General features: G+C 34.3%; 1 protein-coding gene and 1 long non-coding RNA gene across 2 annotated transcripts; both read left to right on the forward strand.

Annotated features, from left to right (window-relative positions):
* The first annotated feature begins 319 nt into the window (after positions 1-319).
* On the forward strand, positions 320-3,355 carry LOC128896188 (uncharacterized). Its single transcript, XR_008461936.1, has 4 exons — positions 320-768; positions 933-1,051; positions 1,532-1,570; positions 1,914-3,355. It is a non-coding gene; the product is annotated as an uncharacterized LOC128896188 (long non-coding RNA).
* Positions 3,356-3,989: 634 nt separating this feature from the next.
* On the forward strand, positions 3,990-10,360 carry LOC128896189 (staphylococcal nuclease domain-containing protein 1). Its single transcript, XM_054159395.1, has 9 exons — positions 3,990-4,273; positions 4,720-4,841; positions 4,928-5,070; positions 5,157-5,651; positions 6,755-7,232; positions 7,626-8,256; positions 8,554-9,003; positions 9,092-9,298; positions 9,377-10,360. Exons 1-9 carry the CDS (start codon positions 4,223-4,225, stop codon positions 9,479-9,481), a joined length of 2,682 nt encoding a protein of 893 aa, XP_054015370.1. The 5' UTR covers positions 3,990-4,222; the 3' UTR covers positions 9,482-10,360.
* The last annotated feature ends 2,901 nt before the right edge of the window (positions 10,361-13,261 follow it).

The following is a 13,261-nucleotide window of genomic DNA, read 5'->3' on the forward strand; positions in this document are numbered from 1 at the left end:
CAGGAAAAACTATCTAGTAGTTCGCCTACTTTCCGTTGGTGACGCCAGTTTGTCTCCTGCGCACCCTTAAGGCTAAAATACAAGTTTATTTCTTCGAAGAAATAACTAAAATCGTGGTTCTTAGATATATGGTTCCACTACCCCGTATTTGCGCTTACCCCTCCTGGTCTGAAAAGTAACTTATATATATTGATTATTATTTATATTTATATCTATATTTTCATATGTCTATGGTGGAACCACGTTTTTAATTGGTGACACAAATCCATATGGCGCTAGTAGGTATCACAAAACATATCTAGTATATCGGTGAGTAGCATCTCACTGCTTTGAAAATTTCAGCGCCGGTGTTAGTACCGTCGGTTTCCGCCGGTTCTCGCCGTCATTTAAAGTCCGCGAAAGAGAAACATTTTAAATTGCCAAAGTAATAATCAGTAACAACCACGTGGCAGTGATCGTGGTGTATCGGCGTGATTTGTGTTACTTTGAAGTGCTTTAAAGTGATTTTGTGTTTTTTACGTAGCGTTATGGCGCCTAGGACATGCAAAGTAAGAGGATGTATCGCACAGGGAAAGCGGCTTCGGCAATTTCCCGATTTGATAAAAGATAGGGAACGTTGCCTTAAGTGGATAGCAGCGTGCGATAATCCCGATCTTCTGAATATGAATTCGTTAAAAAATATGTAAATCTGCGATGTCCACTTTGAGGACTTTTATAAATTAAATATCCGTCTAAGCACTTCAGCAGTGCCAACTCTTCATTTGCCAAGTATGTATACGTAAAATAACCATATTCATATCAGTTTACTTTATTATTTATAATTTCTATATTTTATAGAACCTGTAACTTTTCAAGTTTCGATTACTGCAGTAATTGCTGAACTAATCGAAGCAACAGATGCAATGTATTTTTATCTATTTCTTTTGTTACAGACGGTGGACAAAATCCATCATGAATCTCTTACAAACCCATCCAAACTGGATTCCTGCAATGAATTGTTTATTAAAATTATTCCTAATAAGAGTGATGGCACTTTGACTATCGTTGACTCGTAAGTATCATTTTTCATGGTCTGTACTTTTGTTCATTAGAAAGTTACAATGGGTGTAGAACGTATTCGTACACCGATCAATTTCCCAGAAGACTTTTTTATGAAATTATAGTTTGTTAACTTCTTTTCTTATAATCAATGATATTTTACATATTCTTGGAAAACTCTAAGATAGATATAGTCCAAACAACATTTACTAATTAATATAATTTGTAAAATTAACAAAAAAGGTGCGAAAATAGGGTAAAAGTATAGAAGCAATAAGTATTTGTACCATTCTTATGACGAACCATTTACAGCAGAGTTTGTAATGTAAACACATTAGTTTATTGCTCCATGCGAATTAAAAAACATCAAATTTCCAGGAAAGTACTTTTAAACAGTTGCCTGAATACTTATTGCTTCAATATTTCTATCGATTAATTGTTTTTTTCTTTTTAATTTCATAACTTACATAAATAGCTATTTTTTTTTTTCAAGGACGAGCGGCGAAAGCGGAAGGTGGAACCTCTCTCGCAGGTGTGAATGGAATGAAAAGTTAGATGTAAGGTATAGAAGTAAAGCCTAGTTGTATAAGTAGTGTTAAGAGGAAAAAATGTAAGCAGAGTGGTGGTCCGCATGTACTCCGCAAAGAGAATAAACTATAACTAACTAACTAATCTATCTATTCTAGAGATTTCCTAGAACATGTAGAATGTCATTGTTTATAAAAAATAAGTTAATAAATTACAATTTTACACAGTTTTTTTGGAAATTGATCGGTGTACGAATAATGTAATTAAATATCAATACATTCTATACAACATCTATTCACTTGAATTCAGTAAAGTACAATTAATTAATTTAATGTAATTTGTTGCAGTGATATTGGTATGACTAAACCTGGTCTAATAAACAACTTGAGTACAATTGCTAAGTTTGGAACAAAAGCATTTATGGAAGCTTTACAAACTGGTGCAGACATCTCTATGAGGAATGACAGAGGTCATTTGCCAGCCTGACGGACAGTTGGCCAAACTGTCCCCTTCTATATAAAATGTCTACAGCCATGGATCCATCACCTTGGGATCCACGCTGGAGCAAACATGACCGCGGAGGAGCGTTCATTGTTTATAAATGGGTGATCATTGCCGCCTTTCTGTACCCCAACAGCCCATTTCTATCCGAAACAATAAATATGTAAGAGTAGCTTTTTCCACAATAGTCTGCCACTCGATTCTGTCTCCAGATTCTTTTTATGACTTGATCATTTTAATATGGCAGCATTAGCATTATGATTTTCTTTTGTATTCCAACATTATTTCAATTTCATTGCATACTTTTATCAGTCCATTGAAACACTTTTGTCTCCTCGTATTAAAATTGTGAACAATTTCGTGCGTAATAAAAAGTCCTAACATGATTAAAAATCTGTGATATTTCTTCCTTTTACACTTAACATAAATACATCTAGTAAATATTAATAAATACATGAAATAGTATATACATCTCTACTCATATCTTTTACATTTTAATTATATCCATTTAAATATAACTTTCCTTTTTTCATGACAATATAATACACGTGAACCTATTTAAACCAAATTAACTAAAAAAGATAAATATAGAAAAAGTAGTTGAAATATTTAATTTTATAACTCAAATTCCAATCTGTATTCAATGAATGACGTATAAAAAATTCTTTTATTCATTATCCGAAACTGTTATCTATAATATCATTCATTCGTGAGCCTGTACTGGCCTTTCTTCCTGCAGTTCATCCTATTTATATAATTCGATTTACGTGGAAAGCTTTGAAATAAATTGATCTCGCATATCGACATCATTTTGTTTACAGTTAAAAGTACACCTTGTATACAGGCATATTGTGAAACGCGTTAGTGACACTCCTCACTGGCATTCACCACACGTGGTGAACGGATTCACTGATCTTGTCAGTAGCGTATTATCATATACAGGGTGTCCACATCTAAAATGAGGCCCTAAAGTGTTACATAATATACACCATGTAATCCTTTTTTTTACAGTTTCTTAGAAATTCAGTGGTAGTATAGCGATATCGCGAGCGCCTGATAAGCAACTAACGGGTATAAAACGAGAAAAGTTAAGTAATTCACAATGATTCATTTTCTTCTTCACATAAGATTCACAAATTTTACTTTACTTTGGGCCTTATAAAAAATACAACGCAACGCACCGCTGCATCTTATATAAGCGCATATAAAGAGAGGGACTTTCACAACAGTATAAGCTGAATAAAGAAAATATAGGATGTCCAAAAAATGTTGTAACACCTTGAAAGGGGTGGTTCGGGAGGTGATTTGAAACAACTTTTTTCTTAGCGAAAATGTTGTCCGAAGCTTCGTTAAGGAGATATTAACAGAAAACCCCGACCAATCAAAGCGCGCGTATACTGTTGGAGCGGCCGCGGTAGCGAAGGCTACGCGCTACGCGGCCGCGCTCATACGCGAACAAATGACTCGACGTGCATCGAAGGACATTGACGCGACGACCGCTTAGCGCGTAGCCCTTGCTACCGCGGCCGCTCCAACAGTATACGCGCGCTCTGATTGGTCGGGGTTTTCCGTTAATATCTCCTTAACGAAGCCTCGGACAATATTTTCGCTAAGAAAAAAGTTGTTTCAAATCACCTTCCGAACCACCCCTTTCAAGGTGTTACAACATTTTTTGGACATCCTGTATAAATTTATATAATCCTGAATGGAGAAATTTCTCGTGAATGTTTGTATAATTAAAACGCAAGAAACAAACGTTCGATAACGTGTATTACACGCGTTTGTAGACTGAATAATGAAATATTTGCTGATCATGAGCATTTCACGGTTTTTCTACCGATCAAACTTATCGGTGCAGGTTGACCGATAGAGCGCGACACTGTTGATTGTCGAAGTGTTGCGTGTTGCCACATCACCACCAAATCAAACGTACCTGGACGATGTTTCTGTGTAGATTGCGCTCGCGCCGACTCTTCCACAATACGTGGAAAGCGTGAGTTTCTCTACTCCGCGAGCAGACAGTTTCCAGTAGAGAAACAATTAGAAAACAGTATTTTCTTGGCACGATATAAGCTGAAGACTTTGACTATATTAGTCAAAGGCTGAGGAATTATAGATTTTTTCTCGGTGCTTAACGTAGCAAACGACCGACACCATGAGCGCACCCCAGGGGCAAGGAAAACCAATAAACGGAGTAGTGAAACAGGTAAGGTTCTCAAATTCTATGAGGATCTGTTTCTCAGATTACTCTCGTTCGAATATAAACACGATTTGTGTGACTACTATTGTATAACCTAGTAGTTTGACATCCGTGCAAGATCGTATTCAACACTGTTTGAAGCAGAATATCTAAACCGAAAACATATGGTCCTTGCATCAAAAAATTTTCGTTTTTTACGTGATTTTTTTTAATAATAAGATATTAGTTACTATTTTGATACTTACGACGGTCGTAAGAGTGCATTTAATACAGTATTAGCTTTAATTGAATAAGCACATTCTTTGCATTGTGTGGATGTATTTTGAAGAGTCTTAAATAAAGTTCACCTTTATCCTTTCAGTCGTCTATGAAAAGTATCATACTGATAGTATGCCATCATACGTGATGTTATTTTATTAGATAAAAATACATTTTTGTCTTTGTATTTTAAGGTTATTTCAGGGGATACCATTGTCATTCGTGGTCAACCGATGGGTGGTCCTCCACCTGAAAAAACAATTACTCTTTGTAATGTTACTGCTCCAAAATTAGAGCGATGGAAAGGAAACGACAGGTATATATAATTATTCTGTAAAATTCTCATATATTTATAAACATAGGTTGAATTCATATTTTTTAATATTTCTTTTATTTTTACAGCACGGATGAGAGTAAAGATGAACCATATGCTTGGAAGGCCAGGGAATTTTTACGAAAAAAAGTTATTGGTCAAGAGGTACATTTTGTTACAGAAAAATCGATTAATACCAATAGAACTTATGGTACTGTGTGGTTAGGAAAAGGTATAACTGATTTGTATAGAAATTTTATTTGTATATTAAAATTCATCCCAAAACAATCTATTTACTAAATTCTTTCATAATTATAGATAAAAATGGAGAAAATGTGATTGAGACTTTAGTTTCTGAAGGTTTGGTAACTGTAAAAAAAGACACTCGAAATCCAAGTCCTGAACAAACTAGTTTGATCGAACTGGAAAACGCAGCTAAAGCGGCTAAGAAAGGAAAATGGTCAGAATCACCATCTTCCGAACATATACGCGATGTAAAATGGACTGTAGACGATCCGCGAAAATTGGTTGAGAAATTTGGAAAAAAGCCAGTGAAGGCTATCATTGAATTTGTTTTTGATGGATCTACAGTGAAAGCACTTTTATTACCTGACTTTTATAATGTAGTATTAATGATATCAGGAGTCAGATGCCCTGGTTGGCCAAATGGAAGACGCGAGAATTCAGTAGGCGATCCTTATGCAGACGAAGCAAGATATTTCGTAGAATCTCGCTTACTGCACAGGGATGTTGAAGTCGTACTTGAATCAGTTAATAATAACAATTTTATCGGCAGCATTCTTCATCCAAAGGGTTAGTGAAGTTTAATAAAGCCTTCCTATACTCGTGCAAATTGTTGCAACCCAGATGATTGTGTGGGTAACCTTAGAACTGTTTTTGAAAATTTGAAGAAATACAACGGATTTTATAGATTTCATAGATACTTAATTTATCAAGTTGACATTATTTACTATTTAACTCATAAATTATATGTTTTTATAGTTTTTACTCAACCGTTCTCTATATAGTACCCGCAATCTATATAGGGTGTTTCTAAATATATAAGGCCTTTTTTGAAAATCAAGTCTTTACAATAATATAAATCAAAAAGTCCTTTACTATTTTGCCATCTGAGGCTTTGTTATCCAGATATAAGCAATTGAAATTTACAGGTGTGGGTTCCGGCGCGCGCTGTTTGAGCCTCGATCAGCTGTTTGCACGGCCGCACGTGTACTCACACACACAGGAAAAATACACATTGATATACACATACTGCTTGAAAATGATCTTTGAGTCTACATTAATGTATAGGTCAGGTAGTACGAGGTCATTGGTCCAACCTGTGCTAACTAGATGTCAATGATCTCGTACTAGGTAACCTATACTTTATTGTGAACTTTAAGACTATCTTCAAGCGGCGAATGTACATCAGTGTGTATTTCTCCTGTGTGTGTAAGTCATGTGCGGCCGTGCGAACAGCTGATCGGAACTCAAACAGCGTGTACCGGAAGTCACACCTATAAATTTTATCTGGTTATATCTGGATAACAAAGCCTCGAATCACAAAATAGTAAAGGACTTATCGATTTGTACTGGGATAAAAACTTGATTAGTTACCTACGTTTTGAACATAATTTATTGAAAATTATTATTGGGCTATACTGATGAATAATTCATTTTCTTGGGTTTTTTTAAGCATGTAAGACATTTAATTTCTACAACTAAAATATGAATTGATTTAAGATTAGAAAATTAGAACTGAATATCATACGTCCGAAAAAAGTAAAATAAAAAACTAATTCTGGGGCGTGCGAATCGCATCATATGTCTATCGGAGTATCGAATTAAATTAAAGAAACAAAATACTTATAGTACTCATTTGAATAAATAACAATCATTTGATTTGTATTCGACAGGAAATATTGCAGAAATTTTATTAAGCGAAGGTTTTGCTAAATGCCAAGATTGGTCAATTAGTAACAGCAGATCTGGGGCAGAAAAGCTCTACCTCGCAGAGAAAGCTGCGAAAGAAGCACGTTTACGTTTGTGGAAAGATTATAAACCGTCAGGTCCGCAAATAGAATTCACTGGTACTGTTGTTGAAATTGTTAATGCGGATGCTCTTATAATCCGAACGCAAAATGGAGAAAACAAGAAAGTCTTTTTGAGCAGTATTCGACCACCATCCAGAGAAAAAAGGGTTAACGAAGAACCCAACAATACTGCTAGAAAAGATTTTAAACCTCTTTACGACATCCCCTGGATGTTAGAGGCTCGCGAATTTTTACGTGAAAAATTCATCAGAAAAAATGTGAAAGTTGTGGTTGATTATACTCAACCTGCCAGAGATAATTTCCCGGAAAAATTATGTTGTACTGTCACTTGTGGTAAAACGTACGTTGCTTAACTTTTTCCTAATTATCTTTACCAATAATTATAAAATTAATTATAATTCAGAAAAAATCAGAATACAATCAGAAAAATACTCTTGTCAAAGATATTGAAAACACAATACGGTAGTATATAATATTCCGTCTACGAGAAAATTAATTTAATCAATTAATTTTGTCTAGTTTAGATCTATTAGATTGATTAGACATATAAATTCGGTTTCTATTTCGTGGCTCTCCGAGTTTTACAATGTTTATTATTTTAGAATTTAAAAAAAAAACAAGAAAAATAATTATGAAAATTATTTGATTTGCTCTCTAAAATCGATGAATTTAATTTGTTTACATCAATTTCCAGCAACTGTTATTAATTTTGTAACATTTATGATCTCTTCAGAAACATCGCAGAAGCACTGGTTGCGCGAGGTTTAGTAAGAGTGATCAAATATCGACAAAATGACGATCAACGGTCATCTCACTACGATTTATTACAAGTTGCTGAAAGTAAAGCAGAAAAATCTCAGCACGGTTTACATGCAAAGAAAGATATTCCAGTGCATAGATTGGTAGATCTTTCTAACGATCCTTCCAAAGCAAAGGCATTTTTGACATCCCTTAAACGAGCACAGGGGATTAAAGCTGTGGTTGAATTCGTCACAAGTGGTTCACGTTTAAAACTGTATTTGCCGAAAGAAGATCAGCTTATTACGTTTGTCTTGGCTGGTATACGCACTCCTCGATGTCAGAGATCACTTCCGGGCGGTGGCGTAGTTAAAGCAGATGAGTACGGCGAAAAAGCATTAGCGTTCACTAGGGAACATTGCTTCCAGAGAGATGTGGAAATCAAAATTGAAAATACAGAAACGAAAGGAAGCGGATTTATTGGATGGTTGACAGTTAATGATATCAATATGTCTGTTTCTCTTGTTGAAGAAGGACTTGCAGAAGTGGTTACTTTCCCCGACTTTGGAGAACTAACAAGGACGCTTAAAGCAGCAGAAGAACGTGCCAAATCAAAGAAGTTGAATGTAAGAATTAATATATATATAATTGATTGTTAGTGATAAATTAAAACTAAAGAAGTAATGGTTATAGAAGCATTTTATATCAGAAAAATACTCTTGTCAAAGATATTGAAAACACAATACTGTAGTATATAATATTCTGTCTACGAGAAAATTGTTATGTTTATGACCTACTTCGTTCAATCCCGAATTTCGTAGCCATTATTTCCTTAATTTTAAATGCAATAAGTTAAATGAAAATATCATTTAAAAGTAGAGTATGTAATTTCCAAATGTTGTATTAATTATTACGAATTACAGATGTGGAAGAATTTCGTTGAAGTGCAAGTAGAGAATGATAAAAACGAAAATGATAAAGAAATTGTAGAGAGAAAGGTTGATTACCAAGAGGTAGTGATTTCAGAAGTTACCGAAGATCTTCATTTTTATGTGCAAAATGTCGATCAGCGTAGTATGTTAGAAAATTTGCTTTCACAATTGCGCCAAGAATTATCCTCTAATCCTCCACTCCCAGGTGCTTACAAACCTGTCAGGGGTGACTTAGCAGTTGCCAAATTTACTGGTGACGATCAGTGGTACCGTGTTAAGACTGAAAAAGTTTTTGGTACAAATGTCAGTGTATTTTATATTGATTATGGTAACAGAGAAACGATTAATGTTACAAGGGTTGCTGACTTACCATCACGATTTGCCACGGATAAACCTTATGCCCGTGAACATACTCTTGCTTGTGTTGCACTTCCTAGTGATGTAAGTATTTTTGTAGAATTGTTTTTTATTAAACGCTTCATCTTCACGAAGATTTAAACTATCTTGTACTATTTATCAATATTTATAGAATGATGATAAAAAAGCAGCAGTTGAAGCTTTTAAGGAAGATGTAATGGATAAAGTTTTATTACTTAATACTGAATATAAGCTCAACAGTAATGTTATTGCTGTAACATTACTTGATTCTACTACTAATGAAGATATCGCGAAAGGACTTATTGCCGATGGACTGCTGCTTGTCCAGAATCAACGCGATAGAAGACTTACTAAATTGGTACGATAATTCTTGTTTTCTTGTATATTTATGGATATGCATAAATATGTAATAATCATCTTTTTTAATTTATTTTAGATTGAAGAATATAAGAAAGCGGAAGAAGATGCAAAACACAGTCGGCGTAATATTTGGAGATACGGCGACATACGTGTAGATGATGAAAAAGAATTTGGATTGTAAAAATGCTCAAAGTCTGGTTAAAAAGCGATTGATACAGGGAAAAAGACATCATGTTATAAACTGCATAATAAATATCTAAGAATTTATCACATAGATGACCGAAAATTAATAAATGTCCATACGAGAGTTACATGTTGCATTGATTATGATGCAATTATATTTCATTATACAAAAGTATGAATTGTACATAACAATCTCATTAATCTTGTAACTTTTGAACGGAACAGTGGCATAACATATTGCATAATATATTCTCATCGTTCATTATTTTTATTGCAATGTAAAGTTTTATTATTAATGAATTTTAAGAATACCGTATAACTATCCGAAACTTTACGTGATCTATGTGCAATTTATTTTTACTCGTTTATATTTTGGTTCAGAAAAAATAATCTTTTTGTACGTGTTTATGTCGCATTTAAGCTCATTATATATGAATTATACAAATTATTACAAAGCTCATAATTGTACATTTTATCAAGCATACTCATTTAACTTAAGTATGTAAAAATTCGTATCAAGAAAGTATATTATTATATTTCGAATAAAAGTGGCATCAGTAAATCATTGTTTGAACAGTTTGGATGTTAAACAAAATATATGTATGTTGTTATGTGTACATACAAGTCATCGTCCAATAAAAATATATAAATATTTCTGTTATTTATACTCAATTATTAAATTTTAATTGTTACTGGTGCCGCTTTATTTCCATCAAAAGTAGTACTCCATTTAATAAATGTGGAAATATTCTTTTTACCTGTTTTAGTTGAAACTATTTTGTTTATTTTTCTAATATTTTTATGTACTATTGAACACTACAAAAACTAGACACTTAGACTTAAATAATAGATTCATCTCCTACTGTCATTTTACAAATGTGGTATTAAATTGTTCATTCTTTCCCCTATAAGTTGCCAATTTAAATAGTTGTAAAACTCGAACAATGTCTGATGAACCTAAATTTGATATACAAATTAACATAACTAAGAATAATTGAACTCAACAATATTTATGATTAAGAAAATTAATGTAATTTATATGCAAGATACGTAACTTACACATGAAAAGATTCACATGCAATACATTTATGACTTATGCACATAATTTTCAAGATATATAAACTTATTAAGAGTGAAATAAACAATGAATGTTTATCAACTGAAACAATGAGCAGCATATCATTTGTATTTAATCTATGGAATTTTTCAACTTTTAATAAAAAATTTAGGGATTACCTGATCTAAAAAAAAAACTGAATGTATTATGTAAAAAAATAATTGAACTAAATATATTATAAGATCATAAATGAAGAGAAATGTAGATTTGAATTATTTATTATCATGTCATGATATAATGATGGCAGTGTTTCTTATATGCTTACACGGGTAATGCAACGAGGTGACATTACCGGCAAAAATGGGCGAAAAAAGGGGTCCGAGACTTTTCGTTTTTCGTCCTTATATGAGAATATTTGAGGCTGAATGAGGGCTCATTCGAAAGAGGAAGGTTCAATACAGCACGCTCTGATCATGATTTAACGAGATCTTGTTCATATCTAATAATATGAGTGTCCAAAGTAGAGCAAAAATACGATAGAATACACCTGCAGAATCGAAGCATTGTTAGGTCACTAAAAGAGTTTTATGGCTAAAACGATAACCAGGGCGTGCTGCACTGAATCTTCCTTTTTCGAATGAGCCCTCACTCAGCCTCAAATATTCTCATATAAGGACGAAAAACGAAAAGTCCTGAAACTATTCCCAATGTCGAGTTCCGCCATTTTGACGATAATGCAGAGCAAGTTACGTGACAAGATTAGTTCCGGCAATCGTTACAAGATGGCGCTTAGGGCGGAGGTCTTGTGGCGACCTCTACTTCTCGAGAGTCAAAGAAAGGCGCGTAGCTTTTCGGTAAAGAGTAAAGACAGTTTCCACCGAAAGGCGGGAAAAATACAGGAAATGTCTAGCGCCACCTTTTTCCCAACTTTCTCTTCTTTCTCTTCCTAGAAGCGAAGGAGAAAGTCAGTTAATGGATAGAGCTTGCGAAGAAATCATCAGAGAGAGTTAAACAGAATAAGTCGTTTTTCACGGAAGACGGTGAACTACTAGATAATTTTTCTCGATTTTCAGGCACAATAATGAAAAAAACATATAATAATTATCCATTTCGTAATCAGGAGAAGTAAATCTATCGTCTCGTCAAGCGTTTTTTGGAAAAAATTGAAAAAAAAAATTTCTTGCCTTCGAACGTATTTTTAGCATGTTTCAAAATCGAAATTGCAAAATGTGTAACTATCCCCCGCAGCGGAATTTTATAAGGAACAGTTTAAAAAAAAATCAGCCGGAAAGGTCGCTTCCTCGCTTCATAAAATTACAATGGTGTTGTCGTTACGAAATCGAGAAGATTGATGCGCTTGCACAATGGCTTGAGTTTCACACTCTCCACCACAGCACACCACAGCGCTGGTGTCGCTCTCCTGCTGCTTTCAGCATGGTTCAGTACCATACTAAAAGTATGAAGCGCCCGAGTTTATATATTTTACTTTTGCATATGTATATGTATTCAATATTATATTGTTAAGAAACGTCATGTATATGTTAAGGTTGTTGTAATGATAGTATGCAATGTAAAAAATATTGTATAATAAAAAAGGTAAAACGTTTATGAACATTATTTTTGAATATATGTAATTACATAAGAAAAAGCACACTAACAAAGGGCAGGCACGGATGTTGCAATCGCTTTTGCAACGACACCCTATGGGGGTCATAGTACGCATGTAGTACTGCAAAACCATTTTGGCTTTTTTCAGAATGGGTGTTTGTTTTCGATGTACAATAAAAGCATCTAGCAAGGTTCATTGAATACATTGGTAGAGTATTAGGTTGTAACGCTGCTTGACCCCGGGTACGAATCCCAATTGATGTATTTTTTTTTAATTTCAATTTTCTATCAGAAATATACTTTTTGGATATCATGTACTATATACTTCATATTATATATTATCTTACGCATATTTTAAGGTTGAAATTAATTTTTTAACGCAGTGCTCGGAATTACTTGCACATTTAAAAATAAAATTATATTTAAAAATAAAAGATACTGACAGCGCAAGGAAATTGTTACTCACGCGGGTGAAACCCAAAATATCTATTGTAGTACGTCCCTGAGAAACAACGTCGCGCGTACGATCGCCGGCTCGGCCGTCGAGCCTAGACCGGTAGTAGGGATGGAGGAGGTGGTGGTTCAGGAATCGGGCCGAAATGTGAAAGTAATTCCGAGCACTGTTTTAACGTAACATATTATGCCGGAATACCTACTTGCCGTAAGTGAGTAAGTCTTTACAACGATTTTTATGTTTGGTCGTAAGTTTATTTCGTTTTATCGTGACAGTCGCATAAAGGAAGGTTTGAAAATTTGAAAATGGATAGTGATTCTGTGCGTGCAAGTTGTTTTGAAGAAATAGTCATCGATAGCACAGAATGCAAGCGTAAAGAGGACAGAATGTGTGTAATGTTTTCTCTTTCTCTGGCGTGTGTATTCTCCGAAATACTACTGTTAGTTGTCATGCTAAAATGAGAAAGCATGTTATCTTCTATCATTCTCCAAAGTATAACACTCGTGCTCGAGCGATCACTTTATACTTTATAGTTTGCCGCTACACCGAACCCCCTGTTTTGTCTACGGGTTCCTCCTCGTCAAGCTCGAAAACGGTCAAGCCGAATATACCATACCCGTTTCGAAGTAAGCAACTCGCTGCTGTCGATCGAGTTATTT

Source organism: Hylaeus anthracinus, unplaced genomic scaffold (assembly GCF_026225885.1).
Source record: "Hylaeus anthracinus isolate JK02 unplaced genomic scaffold, UHH_iyHylAnth1.0_haploid 8059, whole genome shotgun sequence".
Classification (NCBI taxonomy): domain Eukaryota; kingdom Metazoa; phylum Arthropoda; class Insecta; order Hymenoptera; family Colletidae; genus Hylaeus; species Hylaeus anthracinus.

Bases quoted from the DNA above. Each gene is read 5' to 3' on its own strand.
- LOC128896189 (XM_054159395.1), top strand. From the start codon at position 4,223: ATGAGCGCACCCCAGGGGCAAGGAAAACCAATAAACGGAGTAGTGAAA. The intron at 4,274-4,719 runs GTAAGGTTCTCA...TTGTATTTTAAG, and splicing joins TAAACGGAGTAGTGAAACAG to GTTATTTCAGGGGATACCAT. The intron at 5,652-6,754 runs GTTAGTGAAGTT...TGTATTCGACAG, and splicing joins CAGCATTCTTCATCCAAAGG to GAAATATTGCAGAAATTTTA.